The sequence below is a fragment of the Lutjanus erythropterus genome, chromosome 18 (genome assembly GCF_056507025.1).
Source record: "Lutjanus erythropterus isolate fLutEry1 chromosome 18, fLutEry1.hap2, whole genome shotgun sequence".
Taxonomy (NCBI): domain Eukaryota; kingdom Metazoa; phylum Chordata; class Actinopteri; order Lutjaniformes; family Lutjanidae; genus Lutjanus; species Lutjanus erythropterus.
The window spans coordinates 673636-697265 of NC_139334.1; the positions used below are offsets into that span (position 1 = coordinate 673636).

The 23630-nt window shown below is 40.0% G+C and overlaps 1 protein-coding gene across 1 annotated transcript in view; it reads right to left on the reverse strand.

Annotated features, from left to right (window-relative positions):
• The window catches only part of kif6 (kinesin family member 6), an 86023-nt gene that overhangs the window by 34473 nt on the left and 27920 nt on the right, over positions 1-23630 (reverse strand). Inside the window, exons 10-13 of the mRNA XM_084742504.1 lie at positions 18662-18765; positions 14842-14947; positions 9078-9228; positions 58-255 (exon numbers count right to left, since the gene is read on the reverse strand). Of these exons, the coding sequence (XP_084598630.1) occupies positions 58-255; positions 9078-9228; positions 14842-14947; positions 18662-18765 (559 nt within the window). The remainder of the gene's footprint in view (positions 1-57; positions 256-9077; positions 9229-14841; positions 14948-18661; positions 18766-23630) is intronic.

Sequence of the window (23630 nt, forward strand, 5' to 3'; positions counted from 1 at the left end):
ATGTTTGATAACATCACTTTGTGAAGACAAGAATAAGAATAAAGCTTCTTAAAGTACCTCTTTTCATGTACTGTATAGCTCGTCCTTCATGGTCTGTAGACATGGTGTCTGTGCTTCCACCCCTCAACAGCGGCGGTGTGGAAACCCTCGAGGCACTCTGGGAGGTCAGGCTCTGGCCATTGGTGATGTTAGCAAGCTGAGTGGCGGCATCCTGTGCCCGTTTTTTCTCCTTCTTCAACATTTTAACTAGGATACCTGTAGGTACTGAGTTAAGGACTCTGCTTGTCTTCACTCTGGACACTTCTGGATGAAAAAGAAATTATTCACTCAGTTGCACATGCATGCATACAAACGCCTCAGCTTTCATCAGAGTTCGAAAAATATATATCAAAGAATCTATTTCAGCAGCTGTTGACTGCTTAGAAATGTAATAAAATAAACACGAATAATAGCTGTGACCAGCTACTTACTTATGTGCATGCATTCATGTGTACTTGCATTTACACACAAACACTTTACCTCCATGGCTAAACTATAAGTAGTAGGACTAAGTCACAGCAGTGGAAAAAGGAACACCCTGCCAAGTCCAATGACGCCTGCCGCAAGGCTTTATGACAAACAGTCCAGGAGTTATGAAGTGGGGGATAACTAAAATAGAGGCAAACCATCATAGTGACAAATGACCTCTGCAGAGTTCAATGATGATTTTGTGTGAATGGATAGCATCTGTAGCGATTTCCTAAAGGCAGTAGGCTCTGCTGTGGGCAGGCTTGGGGAGTAACGAATTACATGAAACTGTATTAATTAGGCTACAAAAAAAAGTAACTGTAATCCATTACATTCTTTAAGTCAGAAAAAAGGAACAACACAGTACAGTTCTGCCTTCAGTTGTGAAAATCCTGTCATCATCCAAGAACTCAACATCTAATTTAAAGAAACATTTACTGGAAAGACAAACCACTAACAGTAGCTAAACAGACTAACTGCTCACGTTAGCTACACAGACCAGCCTCTAATGTTAGCTACACAGCTGTGTAGCCCATGTAAGCTGTTGATCTAGATCAACTGCTAACATTAACTACAAAGATCAACCACTAATGTCATCTACGTAGACCAACCTCTAACACAGACTAGCCACTAATGTAAGCTATACAGAAATCCAATTATAGCTACATAAAACTACACATTAGGCTAAAAAAATTCACTAGACTTGATCTTATAATCCACTTTTGCAATCCAAAAGTAACAGAAAGTTATTTTAGTATTGTGGTTCTTGGACTAGACTACTGATTACAATTCAGCAGGTAATTAGTAATTGTATTGGAATACATTTTCACAGTGACTCTCCCAGGCCTGATTGTGAGCTTTGAATAACTGCTGACATGTGCTCGGTGTCTGACCTTACAGGCTCAGGAAGATGTCTTGGTCTGGGATGATCAGTGAGTATGACAGAGAGTAGAGGAGCCAAGGAGGCTGCAGAGACTCTACTTAAATTCAACAAAATCTTTTCCCACTGATGAGGTTGTATGTATGTTTTTGTTTCTGTACTTAAGACCGAGTATAGGTGCATCGCTATGTCTTGGTGTGCTTGTGTGAGGGTGATGGAGAGAATTAAGTGTCTACAAGAGGAGGCGGAAAGCAAGACCTGCTTAGATCCTGTTCACACTTTTATTGCCATGGCACGTTTCACCATATGCAGTGTTTCTATGCATGAGGACAATTTACTATAATCGCTTCCTCTGTACTTTGCTTCCAACCCTACAGCACTATTTTGTGTTTGATCAAGTCCCTCTCGCTCAAACTGCTTTCAGCTGGCCTCACATATTTTTTAATAATAATGCACACAGCGGAGTGCAGATTCGTTCAGCACTCTCAAATTTGATTATCGAATTGACGCCTGCTTCATACTGTATAACCGAAGCACACTGCTGTTTCCACTACTGGTGAGAAAGGACAAGACGGCGCTAGAGGAGAGGCCATTTTTTGCAATCAGAACTGCTGACAGAGGGAAAATTGTAATTGTGTGAACTGGAGTTGCATGGGAAAACTGTACAAAGAAAAACATGATCAAGACATTTTACAGCCAGTTGCCAAGATTGCTTTTAAGATGTCAACACAGAGCAAGTAATCAAAGCTTTTCACGGGTTAGCAGGTAAGAAAGAAGCAGAAGCTTAGCTGAAGTTATTCTATAAGAAGAACTAAGCCTGTCTAACCTTTAGTTTCAATCCTTATATACATTACCTACATGAATAAAACATTACAGTCTCATAAAATATTCATTCAGCTCCTGACCTATGCGCCTGTTTTTCCACTATAAATGGAAGTGTGTTTGATGGCCTAATCACAACCCATAATTTGGAGGCAACACATTAGTCTGTTCTTCAAGCATGTTCCTATCATGAGATTAGCAGACATCTCCTTGTGGCCAGACTGAAACTGTGGTGGTCAGTAGATAATTTGGGATGTAAGAAAAAATGTCATTATTTTGGATGATGAATGGACGTAGTTTTGAGGGAGCCAGAGACGTTAATTTATATTCCTGTCAGACGATACAAAGGGGATGTCAGCGGGAACAATAACCTACAGTTTCCAGTGAAACCAAGCATGCAGTCTTCTGAAAACTGCCAAAATCTAAACCCAACACAATTCCAAATGACCTATAGAAGCCAAGTTTTACAGAGAAATATGACTGTTTCTGTGGCTCCTCTGTCATTGTTTCACACAAGTCATTACTTCAGACTGTTGTTCAGCAGGTTTTTCCATTATTGAGATCTCTGGCATCTGATATCTTCATTTATGCTGAACACCAACCGAAGACCTCTAGCGTATGATGAAAATTTCTCTCGGGGGTTACACGTTAGATCTGCTGGCTGCTCCACATGCCATGCACTCAAAATGTGGTCAAACACAGCTCGTGATGTGCATTCAATCTCTCCTTCTCATCTTTCTTGTCACTCTCTATTATACCGTCCAATAAAGCAGACATCACAGGAAATAAAGCAAATGCCTTTAAAATTACTGCAGCTGGCAAAGGTGCAATGCCAATCTCAGTGGTGCCACAAATTGCTCCAATTTAGTATACAATATAAGAAGTAAAACATTTGATGGAGATATGTTGTCCTCCTCTGAAGATGCTAAAAGTACAAGCCTTTCACCTCTACAAGGTATTCACATGTCATCTGTGTGTGTCTGTGAATGTATAGTATTTAAAAACTCTTTTATATTAGGAAAATGAGCAGTGACACCACATTATAATGTATGTATGATTTTTTTGGCTCAACAGAACGTATCTGAAACCTAGAAGAAGGTTCAAGCTCTATTTAAGTGCTGTTGAGTTTGTGTCTTCCAGCAAGATCGTGAAATCCCACTTCTGCCAGACAGATGTTTCAGGTCGTTTTCAAGTCAAAGTGGTGTTTGACCCTGAGACAGTGGAGTGGACACTTCCCCAGTATTTCAGAGCAAACTGCTCATTTTTTCATTATTTTGAGACCTAATTTTATACACCCAGCAATGTTCATATTTGGCTGAGTGGTTAATAACACATTTTTTTGTGGTGTGACAAAAAAAAAAATTTATTGTTGTCTGGCATGATCTATAAAGGACTGCCTACATAACCGACGTCCTGTAAGTCCATCAACTTTGTGAAACGACAAACATTTGTGCCTATTTCTAAATTTGCCACACAACAATGCATTTGGTCTTTGCAAACACAAAGGAGAGGACTATAGAACAACTGAAATGTTACAGAGATAAGTGACAGAATGCATTAACACATGAACCAAACGTAAACTGAAAGATGAGTGGTCAGTGAAGCCCCAGACATTTGTGTGCTCTGAACCGTTTCCAAGAACAATGAATATAATTGGTATGAAAGTTAAACAGACCATTTAGTTAGAATCAGCTTAATCCAAGACCAGGCAAACATTTTCCAGCTGTAAACAGACCCATTTAGGTAATTTCATTCATTTTTATGAATAAATGCAAAAACAGTTTGCAGCTGGCAGCAAACCTAAACTCTTGGCTGCATCTGTGTTTGACAACTTCATTTCTGAGCACTGCTTTACACAAAGTACAAAGTTCTCATGAAACCCAGCGTGGGTGAGCTCCACAGCTGACTCATAAAGTCACAATCAAGTGACATAAACCAGTAAACAATAAAACCATCACAATTCAGCATTTGTTGTCACACTGGGTGACATATTTGCATATTCATGGACACTATAATCAGATGATGATTACATATCCAGCTTGTTGAGATCCCTGTTTCATCAGAGCCAGAAGTATATACTGTTGTATCTACAAGGCAATACAAACTTACCAACTCAGGGTACAAAAGAAGTTGAAGGCATGACTGTGCTGAAATGTCAAAAGTGAATAAATATACTTAATGTGTTTTTCAGAAAGTACTGAAGCACAATCCAAAGCTAGGTTCCCATCTCTGCAATCTCTATCAGAGGTGTGGATTCAAGTCACATGACCTGGACTCGAGTCAGACTAATGTTAATGCTCTTCGTTCCGAGTAAGTTGCCACTTGATTCCTCAAATCCACTTCATTTGAACCAATTCAACAACATCTGACCAAGTGGCAGGACAGAGCCATTACCAGAACTGCCATTATGTTCCCAAGTGTCAGCTGGAAAAAATGATACCAAAGATAATTTCGGTCATGTACAAAAACTATGCATTGGTTATCAAAAAAACAATTACAGTATGCAAACATGCAAGTCCAAAAATACAGATGGAAATGTAACAACTTCAAACTTCATTTGAAATTTAAAATCGTACAAAGAACTCAAAGTCCAGGCTGATATTAATATAGTTAGCAAGCTAATGCTCAGCTAATGTTAGCTGAGTAATTTTCAATCAATTTCAAATCAATGAGGCTGAAAAGTTATTGTTATATTATGACTTGAGGAGGACTCAAAATTTAGGACTTGGGACTCGGGACTACAGTGCAAAGACTTAACTTGCGACTTGCAAAACAATGATTTGGCCCCACCTCTGCAATTTACTCAAAATAAAGCTGATAAATCAGAAATTGTTAACCTGGTGGCTATGAATGAAAGGAAGGGATCGTCAAAGTCAACAGGACGCAATGTCTGGGGAGAAAAGTCCACATAGTCCGCGTAGGACTAACAAACTGCCATCTCTACAGCCATACTAGTGTGGCTAAAAATACATGAACATCTCTAGCCCAGTACATAAACAACTAAAGCTTTGAGACCCAGAGTTTTTTTTTTCAGCGCATGAGGCTGTGGAGTCTTTGAGCAATAAATTTTATGGCATTATTTTGATTGAGTGGAATTCTGAGCACTAATGTCCTGATGTAAGAAATCATACTGAACAATGGCCAGAGTTGTTAAGGGAATCCGGGGAGCCTTTGCCAACGCTGTAAACACACTGTAAGATAACTTCTGTGGCCCATCACTGTTGCAATTATGACGCAGTGTTGGCCAAATCTGTCTTGGACACATTCGACAGCACATGTGAGCCAAGAGGAAATAAAACAGAATAATCTACTGGTTGTGAATACTACCATTCATCTTTTCTACCTGAAAATGTTGTAGCTTTATGACCCTGGATCGCTGCCATTGCTCAATATTTACAGCTGCGTTCCACTTCAGTTGCTAAATTAAATAAATGGACGGATTACAACTGTCGAGCCTCTTTATGGACGGTCCACACAGCTAAGTTTAAAGAATAAGACATGGACGCACAGAAAGATACTAAAAATATTCCTGTGGTGACTGCAACCTTAAATACTATTAAAAAAAGAAATCTTGTATACTGTGTATTATTATAGCATTTCTTTTGGAACTGAACTGAAAGTAAACACCAGTATGCCATTTGCAGGCACTTGCTGTCCAACACACCTGGATTCATATCAATGCAAAATAGCCTCTATAACCAACCAAACCAACAGAGGCAACAAGTAACTGTTCAATCAAAAAAACTTAGGGATCAACCAAAATTAGGGAACCATCTATCAGGCCTTTGATGAGTCATACTAATAATTCCTACCATCCAACACACTGCTTTGACGGAGATGAGACGAAGATTTTTTTTAGGGTATAGAATTTGAAATGGTTGCAGTTTGGTTAGACAACAATATTTAGGAAAAGACCAGTTTGTTTGGGTTTAAGCACCAAAACTAATCAAAGCACTTGGTTAAGTTTAGGCACCAAAACTACTTGGTTGGATATAGGAAACATTATGTGACTTAAACTTAAATAACTTCTGGCTTCACATGGAACATGAACCCTGGCCTCTTGGGAAAAAGTCCTGTTTGACCCATCCATCTACCCCACCACCTCCACATGCAGACTTTCTTGCTCTTTATACTATGTCACCTGATGCCGTAGGGTTTACACTGAAGTTACATGAAAGCCCAACAAGGCTCATACATATGCTAAAAGGTACCTTGTGCGTTTGTATGAGACACAGAAACGTATAAGATATAACAAAGCATCAGTATTTGATGTAATGGTACTCATTTTTCACAGTATCATAGGTACCGGAGGTGCAATTCTTCCAGACATGACAGGGACAGAATAGTCTCTTACGAGTGCTCAAGTCTGAATTCTGCTGTTAAATGCCAGAGGAAGGAGAAGAACCACTTCCAGCACTGAACAACAGCAACTACATGTTTGAGATGCACAAGACGACATGTGTAGCTGCAGCAACTGCTCCGCTTCAATTCATCCAAAAAAAAAAAAAAAGTTTGCGGCTCAACCCAGTTAACTCAAGGTTGTCGAGTTTGGATTAACTTTTTAAGAAAAAACCACCAGTTACAGCAGGCGGGTCAAGTGACAAAGCCGTGGTCGCATTACGTATTAATGACTTCTAGAATCATTGTGTGCGAAAGCCCTCCTCCTACCTTTCTTCGCCTCTCTCTGTCTCATTTAAACACAAACACAAACACTAGCTGCAGTTGTGCACACAGCAGCACATCCAGCGCGCTCTGTCAGCTCAACTGATCAGTGCTCAGAGCACAAATAAATAGTTTAAATCTTGAAACTGTGTACTGTGGTTTGTTTCTACACAGTGCAGCTGAACGCCAGGCTAAAAGATACAGTACAGACCTACAGATACGTACTACTATTCTGTTAAAGTTAATTGTGAAAATATGAATGAAAAAAGAGGGAGAGAATGAGAGAAAAAGCAACAGACTTAATATCTGAGCAATTTCAGTTTCAAGACACACTTTTGTTTGAGAAATTCTGAAAGCTTCCTGGCATTTTTACGTGGCATCACATTTGCGATGTTACTCTTTAAAGTGAGCAGTGTTTGTTAGTTCTCCTTGTTGCTCTGTCATCACGGTGGTGGTGGATGTGACATCAATCTAGTGGAGTCGACTAAGCATTCCCAGGTGCCCCACTCCCATGCAGAGTCAATCATGCATCATGGGAACACACAGAGCCAGTGGGTAGGGATACACCCTTTTGTTTTACAGGGAACTCTACCATAATTAACCCTGTGAGGATTCAGCGTCGGTCTGGGAACAGTAGGCCTGTAGCACAGGAACCAGTGGCTCCCCATAATGGTTTTAGCAGAGCAGGGGGTAGGACAGTTATGGAAAGCATGGTGATTAGCTAGCGGATACAAGCTTAAGTTGTAGAACTGCTCTGAATCTAGATAGTTATTAGGGCTCTGGCTGGAAATGATGTCACCCCGACAGGGCTGGTCAACCCAAACTATAGAGTTACATGCTGCAGACAGACCACCCTGAATGAGGGATTGACAGTTTAGGCTACTGCAACTTTATATACAAACTTCACAATGAAAGAACATAGAAGCAATATGGTCAGTGGAGCGTGTGCATTACTGGCCCAAATATGTGCTTTTAAACACGCACAGCACCAATTGTGGCAATTACCTTCACATCATGTGAAAACCAGTGTACGACATTTTGAGAGGGAAAATCTACAAAGACGAGAGGATTTCACATTACACACGCATGGTCCAAGAAATACTACGGTGAAATATCTGCATGATAATATTCTATTTATTTTGGAGAGCAGAGTTTTTTGTGGTTAAATAATCAAGCAGACATCTCAATTTTCCGACTAATGTGCTGTGATCTAATGACAAGCCGCAGCAAGAGGGGCTGAGGGAAGAATAATCCCATAAAGCCATTAGAAATATCATATTCAAACGCAAATACCATAATTATGATTAATAGTAATTATGATGAACTGCAGTCATTAGATGAAGATCTATCTGCACATGTGCATTAAAGCAACATTTCATGTGTATTTTGGGGCACCGGTGATGAATGCAGGGCTACTTACATTTCATAATTTATGTGTTTGTAGAGGCGCTGTAATCCAACCATGCAATAACACAGGCAGATTTACTTTAGGATAAATACCTTTCTGCTAATGAAAAGATTTTACTATCAACAGTAAGTGTGATTAAACTGTGAGGTTGGAAGCAGACACAAATTTGAAGTTGAGTGGAAAACTATCCCGCTCAATTTATTTTTGTGGATTCTTCCCCACTTTCTATCAAGTTGGAATGCCTACATGTGCTGCAGTCACTGGGCCTCATGCATGAATGCTTTCTATTTTTCTCTTATCCTAGCTCTTGCACAAACTAGTAAGAGGAAAATTAGAAAATTGAATTTGATCTTAAATAAATAAACTTGCAATTAGCATATGGAAATGCTCAAATAAATCCATATAAGGGCAGCAGAGTTAAGTGTTGTGTGCAAATTCAACAGGCCAAATTTGACTGGTGATGTTAAACTCAGAAAAAAGAACAAATAAAGAAAAAGGAAAGGAATGCAAATAAGGACAGCAAAAAGAAAAAGAACGGACATGGATGAATGCCATGGAGCATCATTAGAGGTATCTCTGTCAGAGGTGCAGTCAGGTCATGCACTTGCCCCTACAAGCGGGCCATCGAGTTTAAGATGCGATCCTGTGCATTGCATATTTTTTTCTTAGAAGTTATGAATCTACAAACCATAGAAAAAACACCACATGCGAATTTGAAAAAGGTGTTTGTATTTTGAATAATGTGAATTACCTACAATAACAGCTAAGCTCATCTGTCAGCAACATGTCAAAGGATACTGATCTCATTGTCACGTTGTGTCAGCATCTCCTTTAATTTGGTCACCTCTGCTTCACTGTGGCGGCTGTCTTCAGTCACTTCTTTCCTCACCGTTGCTGGTCCATCACTGCACCTAGTTCCTCTCTGTCCTTGCTTGTCCACGATCATTATCTGTCCAAAACCATAAAAGAAAGAAAAGAACGAAAGACTTTTAATGGAAGTAAGATAAAAGATTCTTGCTTCTTTTTTCCTTTTTGGATATGGAAATAATTTTTTTTTTGACAAATTCAATAATGGAAATCAAACACAGAATTGGTGATTGTCCCAGTTTTTTTTTTCTCCACCCCTGCCTGCTTGCTGCATCTGGTGCATGTCTCAAGAAAACACAAAGACGACACAACGTAGTTTACCAGCCATTACATCACATTTGATATGACACAGACTACCTTTTTAAAGAACCAATAAGTTACAGTAGATTCTAAAGTAGTTCTGGTAGATTCTACTGCAGAAAGAAAGTAGTTCCTACATGAAACTGCTAACAACAAGATCTGTGGATTATCTGGAGTAACCAGATGTATTTTTATGGTGCTTTGAGCACCACGAGCAAAGTGCCATTTAGTCCCATTTAGTTGGAGAGAAGACAGACATCTTAACAACCAATGTGCCCAAAACTCTGCAACTCAAACCAAAACATTGTAGATGATAAACAGTGCTACAGGCCAGGGGTAAAATACATATTTTCAATTAGGAGGTGGACTGTCCCTTTAAAGAAGAACTAGAAAATGTAAATGACAGTCAAGGCATAAAATCAGTGATCTTTACAAATCAGAACTCCATAGTCTAACAACAGAATAGCCTTCAATGATAAAAAAAAAAAAATAATAATAATAATAATCGAACTGTGACCTTAAAGGGATAATTCACGCAAAAATGAAAATTCAGTCATTATCTTCTCACTCTCATGCCGATTTAAGGCCAGGTTTAGTTTTTTTAGGAGATTTGGATTACGCCAGACAAAAAGTATGGAAGCATTTTAAGTTTGTTTTTTTCAGTTGGTTTTATTGTTCCAAAACTTGTCACCATTCACTTAAATTATTCTGTTTTCCTGTGAAACTCCAGCAGTCTTTTGTGGACTAAAGAAATAAACCAGACCTTCAGTCGACCCGAGAGTGAGGAGATAATGACTGAATTTTCATTTTTGGGTGAACTATCCCTCTAAAATTAAAAATCAAATTGAATTGTGGATTTGGAGAACCATGACAGCCCTAACATTCACATTAATGAACCCATAAGACATGACAGACAAGACAGTCAGTTGGGAAAAGAGCAAAAACACCTTTTCCATGGAGAAAAGCCTCAGAGCTGTTCTTTGTTCTTCTTTCATTGAAAAAATACTGTCCAGTTCTGATGCTACAGCAGCATCTACGCTAACCTCCTCAGGAGCCACTTTGTTGTTTTTGCGGTCGTCACACTTGAACCACGCTGTTAGCTGCCAGTATTTCCTCGTAAGAGGATGCTGATTTGTCCAGATCACTGTAGATTGGCCACAAGTGTATTAACTTGAAGCCTGGCGAGATGGATTCTAGTGATCCTGCAAATCCAGCTGCCTCTCACGGTCACTCCATACCAGGTATTGAGACTCTTTGAAATCTAATGCCACAAACACATTGTAGTATCATCATAGAAATTCAGTGATATTCCCTAAACATTAAATCAATTCCCTTCTTTGCAATATAATTCTAAAATTTCAGTGATACTCCAGGTTTATGGACAGGTGGGAAACATGTTAAAGGACTGGGGGGAGGGACAGAGGAGGGGTGAGGCTGGTCCATTTTGATATTTTGGGGACATTCAGTATACTGTATGAAAACACGGTGAGGAAGATAGTGGAGCTTGTGCAAAGGTTCCTCAGTTTTGTAACATAAATTCCAGATTTCATGCCACCCGTTGCAGCGCGACAACATACATACAGAGCTAGATCACTGAGGTTATACTGCACATCCAAAGCCACGTTTCCACAGCAGGAAATTTCCCCAGGGACTAGTGGAGGAAGACAGTGTGTTTCTACCACAGGTTCCAGGGTCTAAATTATGGACATAATTTTACTCCCCAACTACAAATATCACCTCAGCTGCATGCCTCCACCAAACACTCAAGCTCATATAATATGTCCAATGAAGACCCTGAACCTTTTAATAAAAGGTGCTGCTTAAAAAAGTGTATTTTTGGTGAAATTTAATGTCTAGTTCTAGTGAAAAATTTCCAGTTAGAAACATGCAAACATTAGAGACTCATCACGTCATTGTTTTATCCTATTAGACACTTAGTAAGAATCTTGAGTAATGGTTAAAAACATGTTTTGTGAGGTCACAGTGACCTTGACCTTCTAATTCTGTTCATCTTTGAATCCAACATTCAATATTTGTTTGAGAAAATTCTGTCAAGGCGTTGATGAGACATTGCGACGTTTGGGATGGAGGGACGGACGAACGAAGGGACTGTCGTATGGACAGCCTGAAAACACGATGCCTCCAATTACAGCTGTTGCTGACACGGAGGCAGTAAAAGTGCATTCTCAGAGGGTGGTACAGTCAAAGAATGATTAATTTGAGACATACAAAACAGTTATACCAGCACAGAATGGATATTTCAAAGCAGGACACTATTATTTCAACATAATCTGCTTCCTTAATCTCTGACATGACATTGAGGTGATTTAATGATTTATTGCAGTAAATATATTACAGACCCCCTTTAAGCTGACAGTGCTATAAAGATAAAACTGCAGACATGAACATCACCCTAAAACAAAAGACAAGCACAGAGTTGAGCAGCATTGAGGAAAAAAAAGAGGAAAGAAATCAAATTCAAACCAGATCCAAATTCCTCCAGAATCACTGGAGTGTGACTGGATGATGCTTAGAGGAATGTAAACTGAACAGGAGATAGAGTGTGCGGATCATAACAAACTGAAGAAGAGATAAACAGACATTCAAGAGGGATCTGGAACTGCTTCTGGTGGCGGCTCCAACTGCAACCAAACCAGAGAACAGGAACAGTGTGAGCACCGCAGTGTTTTCCCTGCACTCATTTAGGCCATCGGCTGCTGTTTGAGAAATGTCGAGTAAAATTTATAACTGATTTGACTCTCTCTGAAACAAAAACTCTCAATTTGTGTTTTCTACCAACATTCTACAAACTAGAAACAACTCATTCAATTGCAAACTTTTTCCACAGCTGTCTTCATGACGAATTGTCGGTGGATTGAGCAAAAAGCCAAAAACCAAAATGACACTTGTGCTGTATTTTGTTTTGAGCCCTATGTGTTTTTAGCTTATATGCGTTTTTAAAACACAAAGGGTTCAAACTAAATAGTAAAAACTGTTGAACAATTTTATAATGACGGATTTACCGACCCATTGATAACAGATTACAACTTGAGCTAATCAGTGCTATCAGCATCTAATAGTTCGTCTTTGTTCTTAATTATCACTCAGTTCTTTCATCTATGAAGTATTAGAAAATAATGTCTTTAAGCGACAGTTAAACGCAAAATACACATTGTTCCTCTTATCTGTAGTGTGATTTATTCATCTAGAGTTTTTTGGTGTGAGCTGCAGAGTTATCGACCGTAGAGATGTCTGCCTTCTCTCCAACATAACGGTACTAAACGGCACCCAAAAAAATACATCTGAAAAATTTAAAACCAGTTTCTTTCCAAAATTCATGATCCTGTTACCAAGATAATTCACAGACCTTGTTGTGAGCAGTCTCATGTAGGAAATATTTTCTTTTTAATAGAAAAGAAAGCAGTTCTGGTAGATTCTGCTGCAGAAAGAAAGAAGTAGATATCTCTAAAACTCACACCAAAACTACGTAGATGGATAAATAGCACTTCAAGTAAGACGAAAAATATGTATTATTGATTTTGGGGTGAATTGTCCCTTTATGAAGTCCAGGACCTGAGATGACATCTTCAAAATACTTGCTTTTTCCGATCAACAGGTGATTCGAAAGGTTTTAGGTTCACAATACAAAGGCGATAAAAGCAGCAAATTCTCATATTTGAGAATCTGAAATCTGATCGCTCTACTTCTGGGCTACTGCTGGTTAATTTTCTGTTGACTGACTAAGTTAACACTCATTTATAGTATCAGAAATACTGCATTCACATAACAAAAGAAAAAAAGAGCTTCAGACCTTAGTGTTGTATGTCTTGGCTTTGTTTTTTTTAGCTGTAGTGCAAATTCTTTTGAAGATCTGGTTTGAACCCATGCATTAACGATTGTATGTCACATTACACCTCGCCTCTAATTAGATGGCAAATAACTGCAAAACACCAAGTGTCTAGACTTAAGTCAGGCCGTGGGAAAATCAACAGCACTGAATAGAGCTGGGCTCCATTCGATCTTAAAATAATTTAAATTTCGGCTAAATGTATTTCCAGGTTGAATGAATGTGTTGTGAAAATAAGGTGATAAAATTCTGCCGATGCAATTTTATGAGACAGTAAGCTAATCTACAGCGTGTACAGTCGTATTACTGTGATATAAACCACATTAAAACAGGAGAGGAAATTTTAGTTAGTGCAAAATTAAGGCATGTCCCAGCAGAGGTCAGTAGAGGGAGTGATTTAGAGGAGGTGATTGGTCAGCTGGTGTCTGCTGAGCTGATAGATGGAGGGAAATGTGTAGACATCATTTCTGACAAATCACTGATCAAATGTGATCAGGCTGCATTTAATTACTGCTTGTACTAACCTGCTTATTCATTTGATGGTTTACTGTATTTGCTGCCAAGACCGACCATTTTATTTTGTTATAACGTCCCAAAACATATTGTTAAAAAAGAAGATAAAACTCAAGCACTGACTGACAGAATTAGAATTTATCCTGTCCTACCAAAAAACGCACAAAATGATCGATACCAACACATTTTTTTGGTGAAAACTTATTCTTTAAGGGTTTATGTATATGAAAATTGTCATTTATGAAGAAATGTTTTTTTTTTATTTCTAAACTTGCTCTGTCAGAAAACAGCCTTGTTGAATTCATAACTTAAATAAATTAAAAATGTCTTCACATCCTTCAAAATCCAAAACTAACAACACCTACTGATAACACAGGTATAAAAATGTGCTATTATAATCATCTTTGATTTAAAATAGATTTTTTTTAATGAAAATGTTGGCCCTTTAAGTTGTGTCCCGTCAACAGGTATAAAAAGGGTTAGCGATACCCTGAAGACTCACTGTCTCACTTCCTGGTTTAAAAAAAGGCAGGAATCCTGCTCAAACACTGGTTATGCTTTCTGTTTTTCAGCAAATTCATTAAATAATATTGTAATCAGATGTGTGTCAACCATAACATGTCAAACCCGTATCCCTTCAAAGTAAGACCATAAGACGTCAACGCTGTCAGATGGAAAATCTGACGGAGTTGACTTCTACATTCAATAAAAAATTTAATCACTAGGAGGTTGGCCCAGTTAATAGCCAAGAGTTTGAGCTCTTAAAATATATTTTTCCAGCCTAATCGAAGAATAAAAATCATAAAATCCTTAAAATACAGATTTGTCCCAAAGCTCAATGAACAAGCATAACAGCCTGAACTGAAAGTATCTCCCGCTGTCACACTAACATTGTGATGGCATGTGGATGTTGTCATGGAACGGAGAGGGAAAAACTAACCGTAGGAGATGATGGAATGACACAGATGAGGATTATACAAGGAGATGTGCGTGCAGACACTGCACAAGGAGAAAGTGATGCTGTAAATACATTACCTTCAGCAGGGAGAAACAGTACTGGATCTTTCTCATGTCTGGTCCCAGTGACAGTGTCACGTCCGGATCAGGGTCATCCAGGAAGGCCTTGACTAACTGTTCCAACCTAAACACACACACATGCACACACACACGCAGATTTTATAATAACCAACCAAAGTTTAACCAGTGCCACATTCCATGTTTCAGTCCTCCATCACACTTAGCGCAGGCTCAACAGGCACTCAAACAGTTAAGAATTATATCTGAGCAGTGCTTCTAATGTTTAAAATGTGGGTCCCGTCAAAGAAAACTATTTACTTAAACGTGTGTTCCAGCTCCACCGGGCCGGCCCTGTTGATAAACTATCACGGGATGTTAGTCCAAACATTGGTTCTTCAGGCTCTGGAACGGGCCACTGGAAAAGACCAGGAGGCAAGCGTCCAGACGGATCCAATGTAGGCACGACAACCAGCGTGCGGTTTTTATTTTCCGCTGTAACGTGTTCAGCGTAGGAACACGCTAGGTTTACATGACAAAGGGCTTAAAACAAACGCAGCGGTCTTGTTTCAGGGCCCTGCGAGACATCAGTGGTTTTGTGATATAAAGTTTGATGCTGGAGAAAGTTCTTCAATGCCATGTACAATATTTTGTCGGAGGAAACACATCATCTTCCAAGTGCCAGAATTTGATAGTTTCCAGATAGTTTCTCCAAGGTGTGAGGTGATATGTTCTACAGCAAATGTAACAAAATTATTATTGTACTGTATTTAGAAAGAGGTAATAAGTGTATTTTTGGCTAAATGGAAGTGAACACTGTATTGTCATGTACGAGCCCAGTGAATGATTCCCAGTAAGAAACTGTGTTCCAGTGAGAATGCGGTCTTTGCCACCAAAATTACCGCATATATAAAGTTTTTTTTTTAAAGCATATAAACCCACTAAAACAGGCGATTGACCCTTGTCCAACTGAAAGCAGAGCTGTTTGCCTTCCTTTCTCTCTCTGATGTGACATGAGATAAAGGTGTTTTTAAAAGAGACCGTGTGTTCAGCTCTCAGAACTTTTGTAGCTTCTAACTGAATCTCTGTTGTATGAAGTTTAGTTTCTCTCCTGTGACGCTGTTTGTACTTTCAGGTATCTGCTTTATTTTACCATTTCATGTTCACTTTCAGATAAACAGGAGCTGCGTTTAGTTGCTGTGAATAAAATTCCAACATTTATTAAATAATAAAATAACTGGGGACTTTTATTGTGAAAAAACATTTCAGGAAAACAGATGTTTATCCACTGTTTAGCTACTTGACTTAACATGAGCAATCATTAGTTAAATACACAGCTTCAAGTGGGTGCAATCTCGGCTGTGCTGGGCTGAGTTTAACAGTCAAGCCAAGCAGCAACATGTGTATGAAAAAGGTGCAAAAGAGTCACAGCAATTTCCAACCGAGGTGACAAGCTTTCATAACTCCACCAAAAGGTGGCCAAAAGCATGTCCAGCCGGGAGTCACGTTTAAATCACGTCTGACTGCAGCCCTGGATGATAAATGCTAGTCACCACTGCAGAGTCATTTGAATGCTGATTGCACCCTTTCCCACTGATGACAAAAGCCAGATGTTAGTGGGCGTTCATAGGTTGTTTGTCCAGTGTAAAAGGGGCTTTAGAAACCATTTTTTACAAAGGACTTACAGCCTTCACATGTTTTTATGCCTCTGTGCCGGCAACAGTCAGTGAGGAATTTCTTCAAACTTGGCACAAATGTCCTTTTATTTTCAAGGATGAACTGTTAAAATTTTGGTGGCTAAATGTCAAAGGTTAGGGTCACGTCATGTCCATCACATTGTGAATGTGATATCTCAGCAATGCCTGGAGGGAATTTCTTCAAACTTGGCACAAGTATCTACTTGGACTAATTGATGATGTTATTAAAATTTGGCGGAGAAAGGTCAAAGGTTAGGGTTACTGTTACCTCACAAAACACATTTTAGGTTCAAGAACTCAAGAAATCATATTTTCATAGCAGCCATATTAATAAGAAACAGTAGGGTAAACACAGGGATTACCAATGATACTAATTAAGATCCTGTTCCATTTAGTGTAACAGAGCCTTTCCAGTGAGCCAACATCCACAACAGCAGCACCCTGTCTGATCTGAATAACGGACTTTACACAAATATCTAGAAGGATAAACTGATGAAGTGATTAAATTTTATATCCAAAAGGTCAACTTCCCTGTGACATCATAATGTTCTGCAAAAACACCTGAAGCTCTCTATCAGTCCTCTGTACTTTTATACTTCCATTTTGCCAAAAATACACATAATACCTTTTTATTTATATTATATCTGCACAGAGATATTAAGGTTAGGAAATGCCTGCTGCATTGTCACATGTAGATGTCCACAGTGAAACATCATGATATCACTGCTGTGTCTAAAAGGGTCTTTGTCTCAGCACCACGTGTCCTTAACTTAGTTGTATTTCAAAAGAAAATAATAAACGTGTCATGGAGATGGAGCAGCAGCGACAGCATCTTTATATTTTCTTTCCTCTGTGTCATAAAATGGAACTTAAGCAACATTTCTATGGCAACTCTGAGGGGACACATAACCATAAATCAGAATGTTACGATGGTGGAGAGTTCAGTCGATGACTGTCAGCCATCTCGATGGACGCTGGCATCGTGCGTTGGTCCAACCCTAATGGATGTAAACTGCAGCTGGTTGGCGGTGGCATGCAACCACAAGACGTAATCCCAGTTTTTGCAGAACACCATGATGCCACCTTTTGGATATAAAATGTCACCACCTCATCCTTTTATGCTATTAGGTTATTTGTGTGAAATTCATATTTATTCATTCATAATTACCAGATGGATTTTTGAGTTGCGCCCATGAATCGCACGTGAATCTTACAAAGCACTGAAGCAAAATAGTCTCAAGGAAAGACAAAAATCTGTATGCCTGAGGATATATATGTGTTTGGAAATATGACAACCAATAAGCCAGGATATGGGCAATCACTCAGCACTGGGGATGAGTCAAGACATGAACCGGAGAGGAAACGGCAACAAAAAAGTCAGCATGTCCAGAGAATGTGGTCACAACAGACATCATTAAAGGTTCTCTGCGTGAGTTTGACCACAAACAGGGGGAAATCGAGGATAATCGCCCGGGTAGAGAGGAAATAATAAAAAAGCGGACTGAGGGGGCCAAGGCGCAGTAAATACATCAGGGCTGGATGGGCGAGGTGCCAAGTTCTTGAAGGAACCTCTGTCCTGAACCCCGGCCCTCGCTGAGTGGGTCTCTCTGCCATTCGAGCATGAGAGCAGAAATAAAGCAGTCGTGGCTGAAGCACAGTGCTGGGAAACTCCATCAGATCTGGTTAAGCCTCAGTGAACGAGGCTTCAGCTCAGCATCGATGCATATCCAGCAGCAGAAGTTATGTAGGCACTTTAGACAAACTTCAAATACTGATAAATCATCAAGCGTATTTGCTCAAGAATCTGCGGGTGTTTAGTATTATGAATACAAATTATAGTCCAAAAAAAGACTGTCTGCTCACTTCCCTGGGTCTTAGGCTCGCTGTAAACATCCTAAAAGGCTGACGGGGCCAACACAGCACTATACACGTCTGCACTGTCCTGAGATGACTGGCTCGCTGAGGTCACATCATTATAAACACACATACACGTACAACCCATGATACCGCCTCTAGAACATCCTGATTTAACTGAGTCTGTTGCCTCCCCTCATCTGTCATCTGTAAATCTAGAGATAGCATCACCAAAATATCCAGGCTGTGCTGAAAGCCTGGCTGGACTGAAGGAACAGGAGGTGACATACTTCTGGATCTCCTCCACAGTGAGCTGGTCATCCCTCTGTCCTCCTGTCACCATGGCCAGCTCCTCCTTCAGAGACTGGATCTCCCTCTTCAAACGTACTATTAGCTGAAATACACACATAAAAAGCAGCGTTAGAGCTCTACTGCATGTGCACATACACACAATGTAAAAAAAAACACTTAAAGGGATAGTTCAGATTATTTGAAGTGGGGTTATATGAGGTACTTATAGATAGTCTAGATGGCAGTCAGTATACCCCCAGTTTGGAGAAGCAGAGAGGAGTAACAGCACAGAAGTTGAGCAACAAAATTCAATTTATTTTGGGAATTTGTTTTTTTGTTGAGAGGATTTCACAAATCATTCATCATTCTGACTTACAACAAGTGGCATGACTTTGCCTGTCTATTGTGACACCCAAACATCAGCGTTTCCTGACTGGAAGCCACCGTTATATGAGCCAAATATCACTCTTTCCAAAGCCACCAGACTCCTCTGGGAAAAACAGTAATTTTACCTCACAGAATGAGGGAGTTGCTGGTCTACCGCTGCCTTGATCAGTTAGTTTGTTTGTGTTACGGTGTGACTTTGGTAAATCTGATCTAACCTTTTAAAACACTGAAGTCACATAATAACACAAACAAACTAACCGAGAGAGGCAGCGGGTGACCAGAAACTCCCAGATAAAGAACTGTGAGATAAAGTCAGTGATTTTCCTTGAGTCCAGTGGCTTTGGAGGAAGCGATACTTGGTTTGCATAACAAAGATTTTCCATCAGAGAAGCCTGTTTGATGGAGAGGTAAAGCAGTGAAAATATTCTAAATACAAGATACACTGAAATGGATATTGATTTTTTAGATGGCTGAAAAACGTTTTGCTGCTGACCCTGTCAAAAGCAGGACGTTGCTTAGCATCTGTGCTGGTGCACCTCTCTGTTTCTCCAAACTGGTGGTGTGCCAATCCTCATCTACTGTAGTTAATCCACTAATGATAAGTACCTCATAAAACCCCACATCAAAAACTCAGAATTCTTCCTTTTAACACATTTGCACCTACAGTGCAAAACCAAGACACACTCCAGCACAAGCACGTGCAGACAGAGGCTATTTCGTTGCTGCCAACTGATGAGACAATCCCTCTGAAAAAGATCTTGCGGCTTATCTGACTGATGCATTCTGAGGACAAATTTAAGTGATTCCAGACAACTGGATGCTCCAGTGAGAAAATGCAGGAAGCAAAACATAAACTAGCATTAAACAGCTACGGTTTAGAACAGCTACCAAAAAAACAAAAGAAAGCACACATAAAACCTTCTGCTGCTGTCTGTCCGCACGTGTTTGGTTAAGGCCTTGCACACTGAGCCAACAGGCTGGTTGCCGTTAGTAACCGCTGTCCGGGTCTGGTTACTGTATATATAAAAAAGCAAAATATCTCACCAAGTCCAGACATAGCTCCTTAAATATGTACTTAGATAGCGATCTTTGCAAAACATTGACAGCAGGCACGTCTATTAATGTCAAAAATCATGATCAGAGGAGAGAACATGTGACAGAACCAAGATGGCGATTATATTAACAGCCTAAAGCATTATTCCACTTATTAATACTGACAGCAATATGTTCCCTGATCTATGTACTCTAGATATTGTGTTCTTCACCTGCTGAGTACAGGTAGACTCAATAGAGCCACTTTCATTAAACAGAATAAATGACAAAAACTGTTACAGGCATGAAAGAAGAATCCACTAAAACAAGGCCCTGTGCTCGTTGACATATACCCCTTAATCTTTAGATATTAGCCTGTGGTTCTTTCTTTTTCTTTTGCTGAGAGGGTCCATGCTCAGAGGGGTCAGTCTGAATGGCCTCATGTCAGTCTAGGTAAAGATTAGCAGGCATCTAGCTACCTAGCACCTAAAGGATTAGTGGTTTCAAATCATAGATTAAGTGGAATATGTAAATCCATATGTAGCAGTCCCTCTTATTCTCACAATAATAGTTCCTCTGATGGAACAGAACCATTTCAAAATGGTTTATTGTTTTTTCTGTGTGTTTTACTGAGAGTAAGACGTGTACAAATTGAATTGACTGTGATACTGACTGTACAAAGGCAAATTGATACACTGAACAAATATTACTTGCTGATGTTTGTTATTATACGTGTTGAACACTGAATGCAGGCACTCGGGTTCTCTACATCACTCACAGTGCTTTTCATATTTAATTCTCTGTTCTTTGTGCAACAGACCTGTTAAGTGGGATTATATTTTAAATCCCCTGGTCCACAGTAAGAGCAGGAGGTTAGAGGTGAGCCCACTTGACATGTGCCCTTATTTTGATGGTAAGCAGTTACTAGCAGAACTTTTACTTGTATTGGAGTATTTTCGCGGTGGGTTGGTATACTAATTTCACTTCTAGTTAGCTCACTTACAGCCTGACTGAACCTGTATGTAATTGGCGAGGCCTTCTCCTTTAAGGAAGGCGGGCTTGCGGGTAATCTCTGTGTGTGACAAAGTCGAGAGGGATTTGTTGTGAAAGTGAGCTAGCTAGTTAGCAGCTACAAATCATGCTAAATACAGTTAAAACTGCCTACAACTGGAGGTCTACCAGATACTTTTTGGAGCCGTTAACCACTCGTAGCTGCTAACTAGCTAAGTAGCTTTTCGCCGATTGTTGATTGTTGATTCTGCTGTGAAGACTACAATCAGACGCAGTAGTAATGTTTCTTGAACTGGGGCTTTTTATTTATTTTCTGTGGCAACTATTAACTATTATAACTGTAACCTGAGCTGATCTACACACTTTATAGCTGACTGAAGTAAAGTAACTGTCCTTCAGAGGCGACCAGAGGAAACATATGACAAAGGAAAAATATGATGACATGGTACATGGAATATCTGACATTGAAGATATTCAATACATCATCGAGCCCTGTCTAAGAGGAAGTGAAATAAATACGTCATGCCAAGTTCAAAAGTGTTGTCCCCATTAGTAACTTTGACATAAAAGCAAAGCATGGGAAATCAGGGTAGAAAAACACTGAAGTTAGCCTTTAACCTAATAAAACCTCCAGCTTTATATCTGTGCAGCTAGTTTTATGAAAGGTTAACTGGGCATTTATTCGTTTGCCAAATCCCTTGAAAAAGGGGAATCACTCCAAGTTGAGAATAAACCTTTCTACATTACATCTAAACAGAGACATGTAATTACATGTTAATGGTCGGGAAAATAGGCCAACACCAAAATCAATGGATGGTGTAGTTAGTGAAAAGAAGCCAGACCAGTTCTAATAAAAAGTCTGCACAAATCACACCACCAAACAACACACAAAACCACCTAAAAAAACAAGTGGCAATTGTTCTTTTTCTCACATGACCCACTTCTTTCTTCAGCATAAATCCCACTTAACAATCACCACTGAATTCGACCACACCGCAAAACACTGCAGCAGACTGAATGGCTGGAACTGTCTCAGTGGCCGAGAGCAAACAGAACAGAAAGTGGCGTCTGCGTGCCAGAGTCACACAGAGACACTCCTGACACAAAGCTGCTAGGGAGCTGGAGTTCAGAGAAAACTAAAATCAAGGTCAAAGGTCAGACTGAGTCATCAAAGCACAGAGCTGCCTCTCCTGGCAAACACGTCCTCTAACTGGAAAGTCAAAAGCAGTCATCCAGTCAGACATCGTCAACTTGAGATGCTCTTGAGGAGAAACAGACCTGCAGTGTGGTTTTGGAGTAGGTGCCACCTAGCTAAAAGAAAATCTCATCCCTAATCCACCCCGTATCAAGTTTTTTAACAGCGAACATCATAGCTGACCATCCCTCACCAGAGCCACTCCCTGTATCTCTTTTTTGGAAGCCATGGTCTGATGTAATTCTCCCAGCTGCATCCCGAAACCGCCGGCTGTTGGTCAGCGGAATCGTGCAGTCTATTTCAGAGCGCCGAGCCCGCACTGGTACCACAGCAGTGCGGCAGGCTTCCATATACACTCTGAATAAAAACTGACTCATGTGACTGATGATGCCAGCCTACGGAAACCCGTGTCAGAAAGAAACACTAAATGCATGTCTGCTTTACTCTGTGTGTGCTGACAAACATGTTACACAATTAAGTTTGAAACATTAAACTGACTTGTACAAACAGTCCTAACTTTAAATTACACATCTTCTTCTTGAATACATGCTATCCATCCTGTGCAGAAAACCACCCACGGTAAACTGGGAGCGCTGCAGTATAACCACAGGTTACACCTCAAATGCATATGTATTATGCAGTATGCTGCTGACAAACATGCTGCTATTATGAGGCCTCTTTTAATGAAGGGAGAGGAGTCACAGTTTCCCATTGCACCTAAACGTGGGCAAGGTCTTTTCTCCCCCCACAACAAAATGATAACACATGGCTTGTGTTCCATGCATGGCACCATTTAGGCATTTTAGACTAAGGCAGAGAACACTGTGCTGCCCCACACAATACACTAACAAACTCCCTTCCTAACGAACGCTAGCCTCTGCGATGAGACGGATGAGGGACCCAGGGAGAGCAGGCACCCGCAGGAATTTTCACACCAGCGTCCCGAACACGTCTCGCTGGCGGGCTCTAAGCAGGCCTCTGTTTGACTCACAGGTCTGCACTAATCAGGGCCGTCTCCTAAAGCAAGATGTTGTGTGTGTGTGTGTGTCTTTAAGCAAAGGGAGAGTCCAGGTTCAGGAGGGTCGCCCAGCCTGCTATTACCCTCCGCTTAGCTGCATAACAACACATTAAGATCAACTCTTTTGACCCTCTAAGCAGGGTCCAACAGTAATGTTTTGTTGCTGCTGGCCCGAAGAGGCTTCTGGCCCTGATTTAAATTTCACATCAAATTTCATACAGGATTTTTGTGGTGGCATGTAACTAAGTATGTTTACTTAAAGGGATAGTTCAAATTATTTGACGTAAGCTTTTATGAGGATTTTACTGATAACTGTCAGTGTATT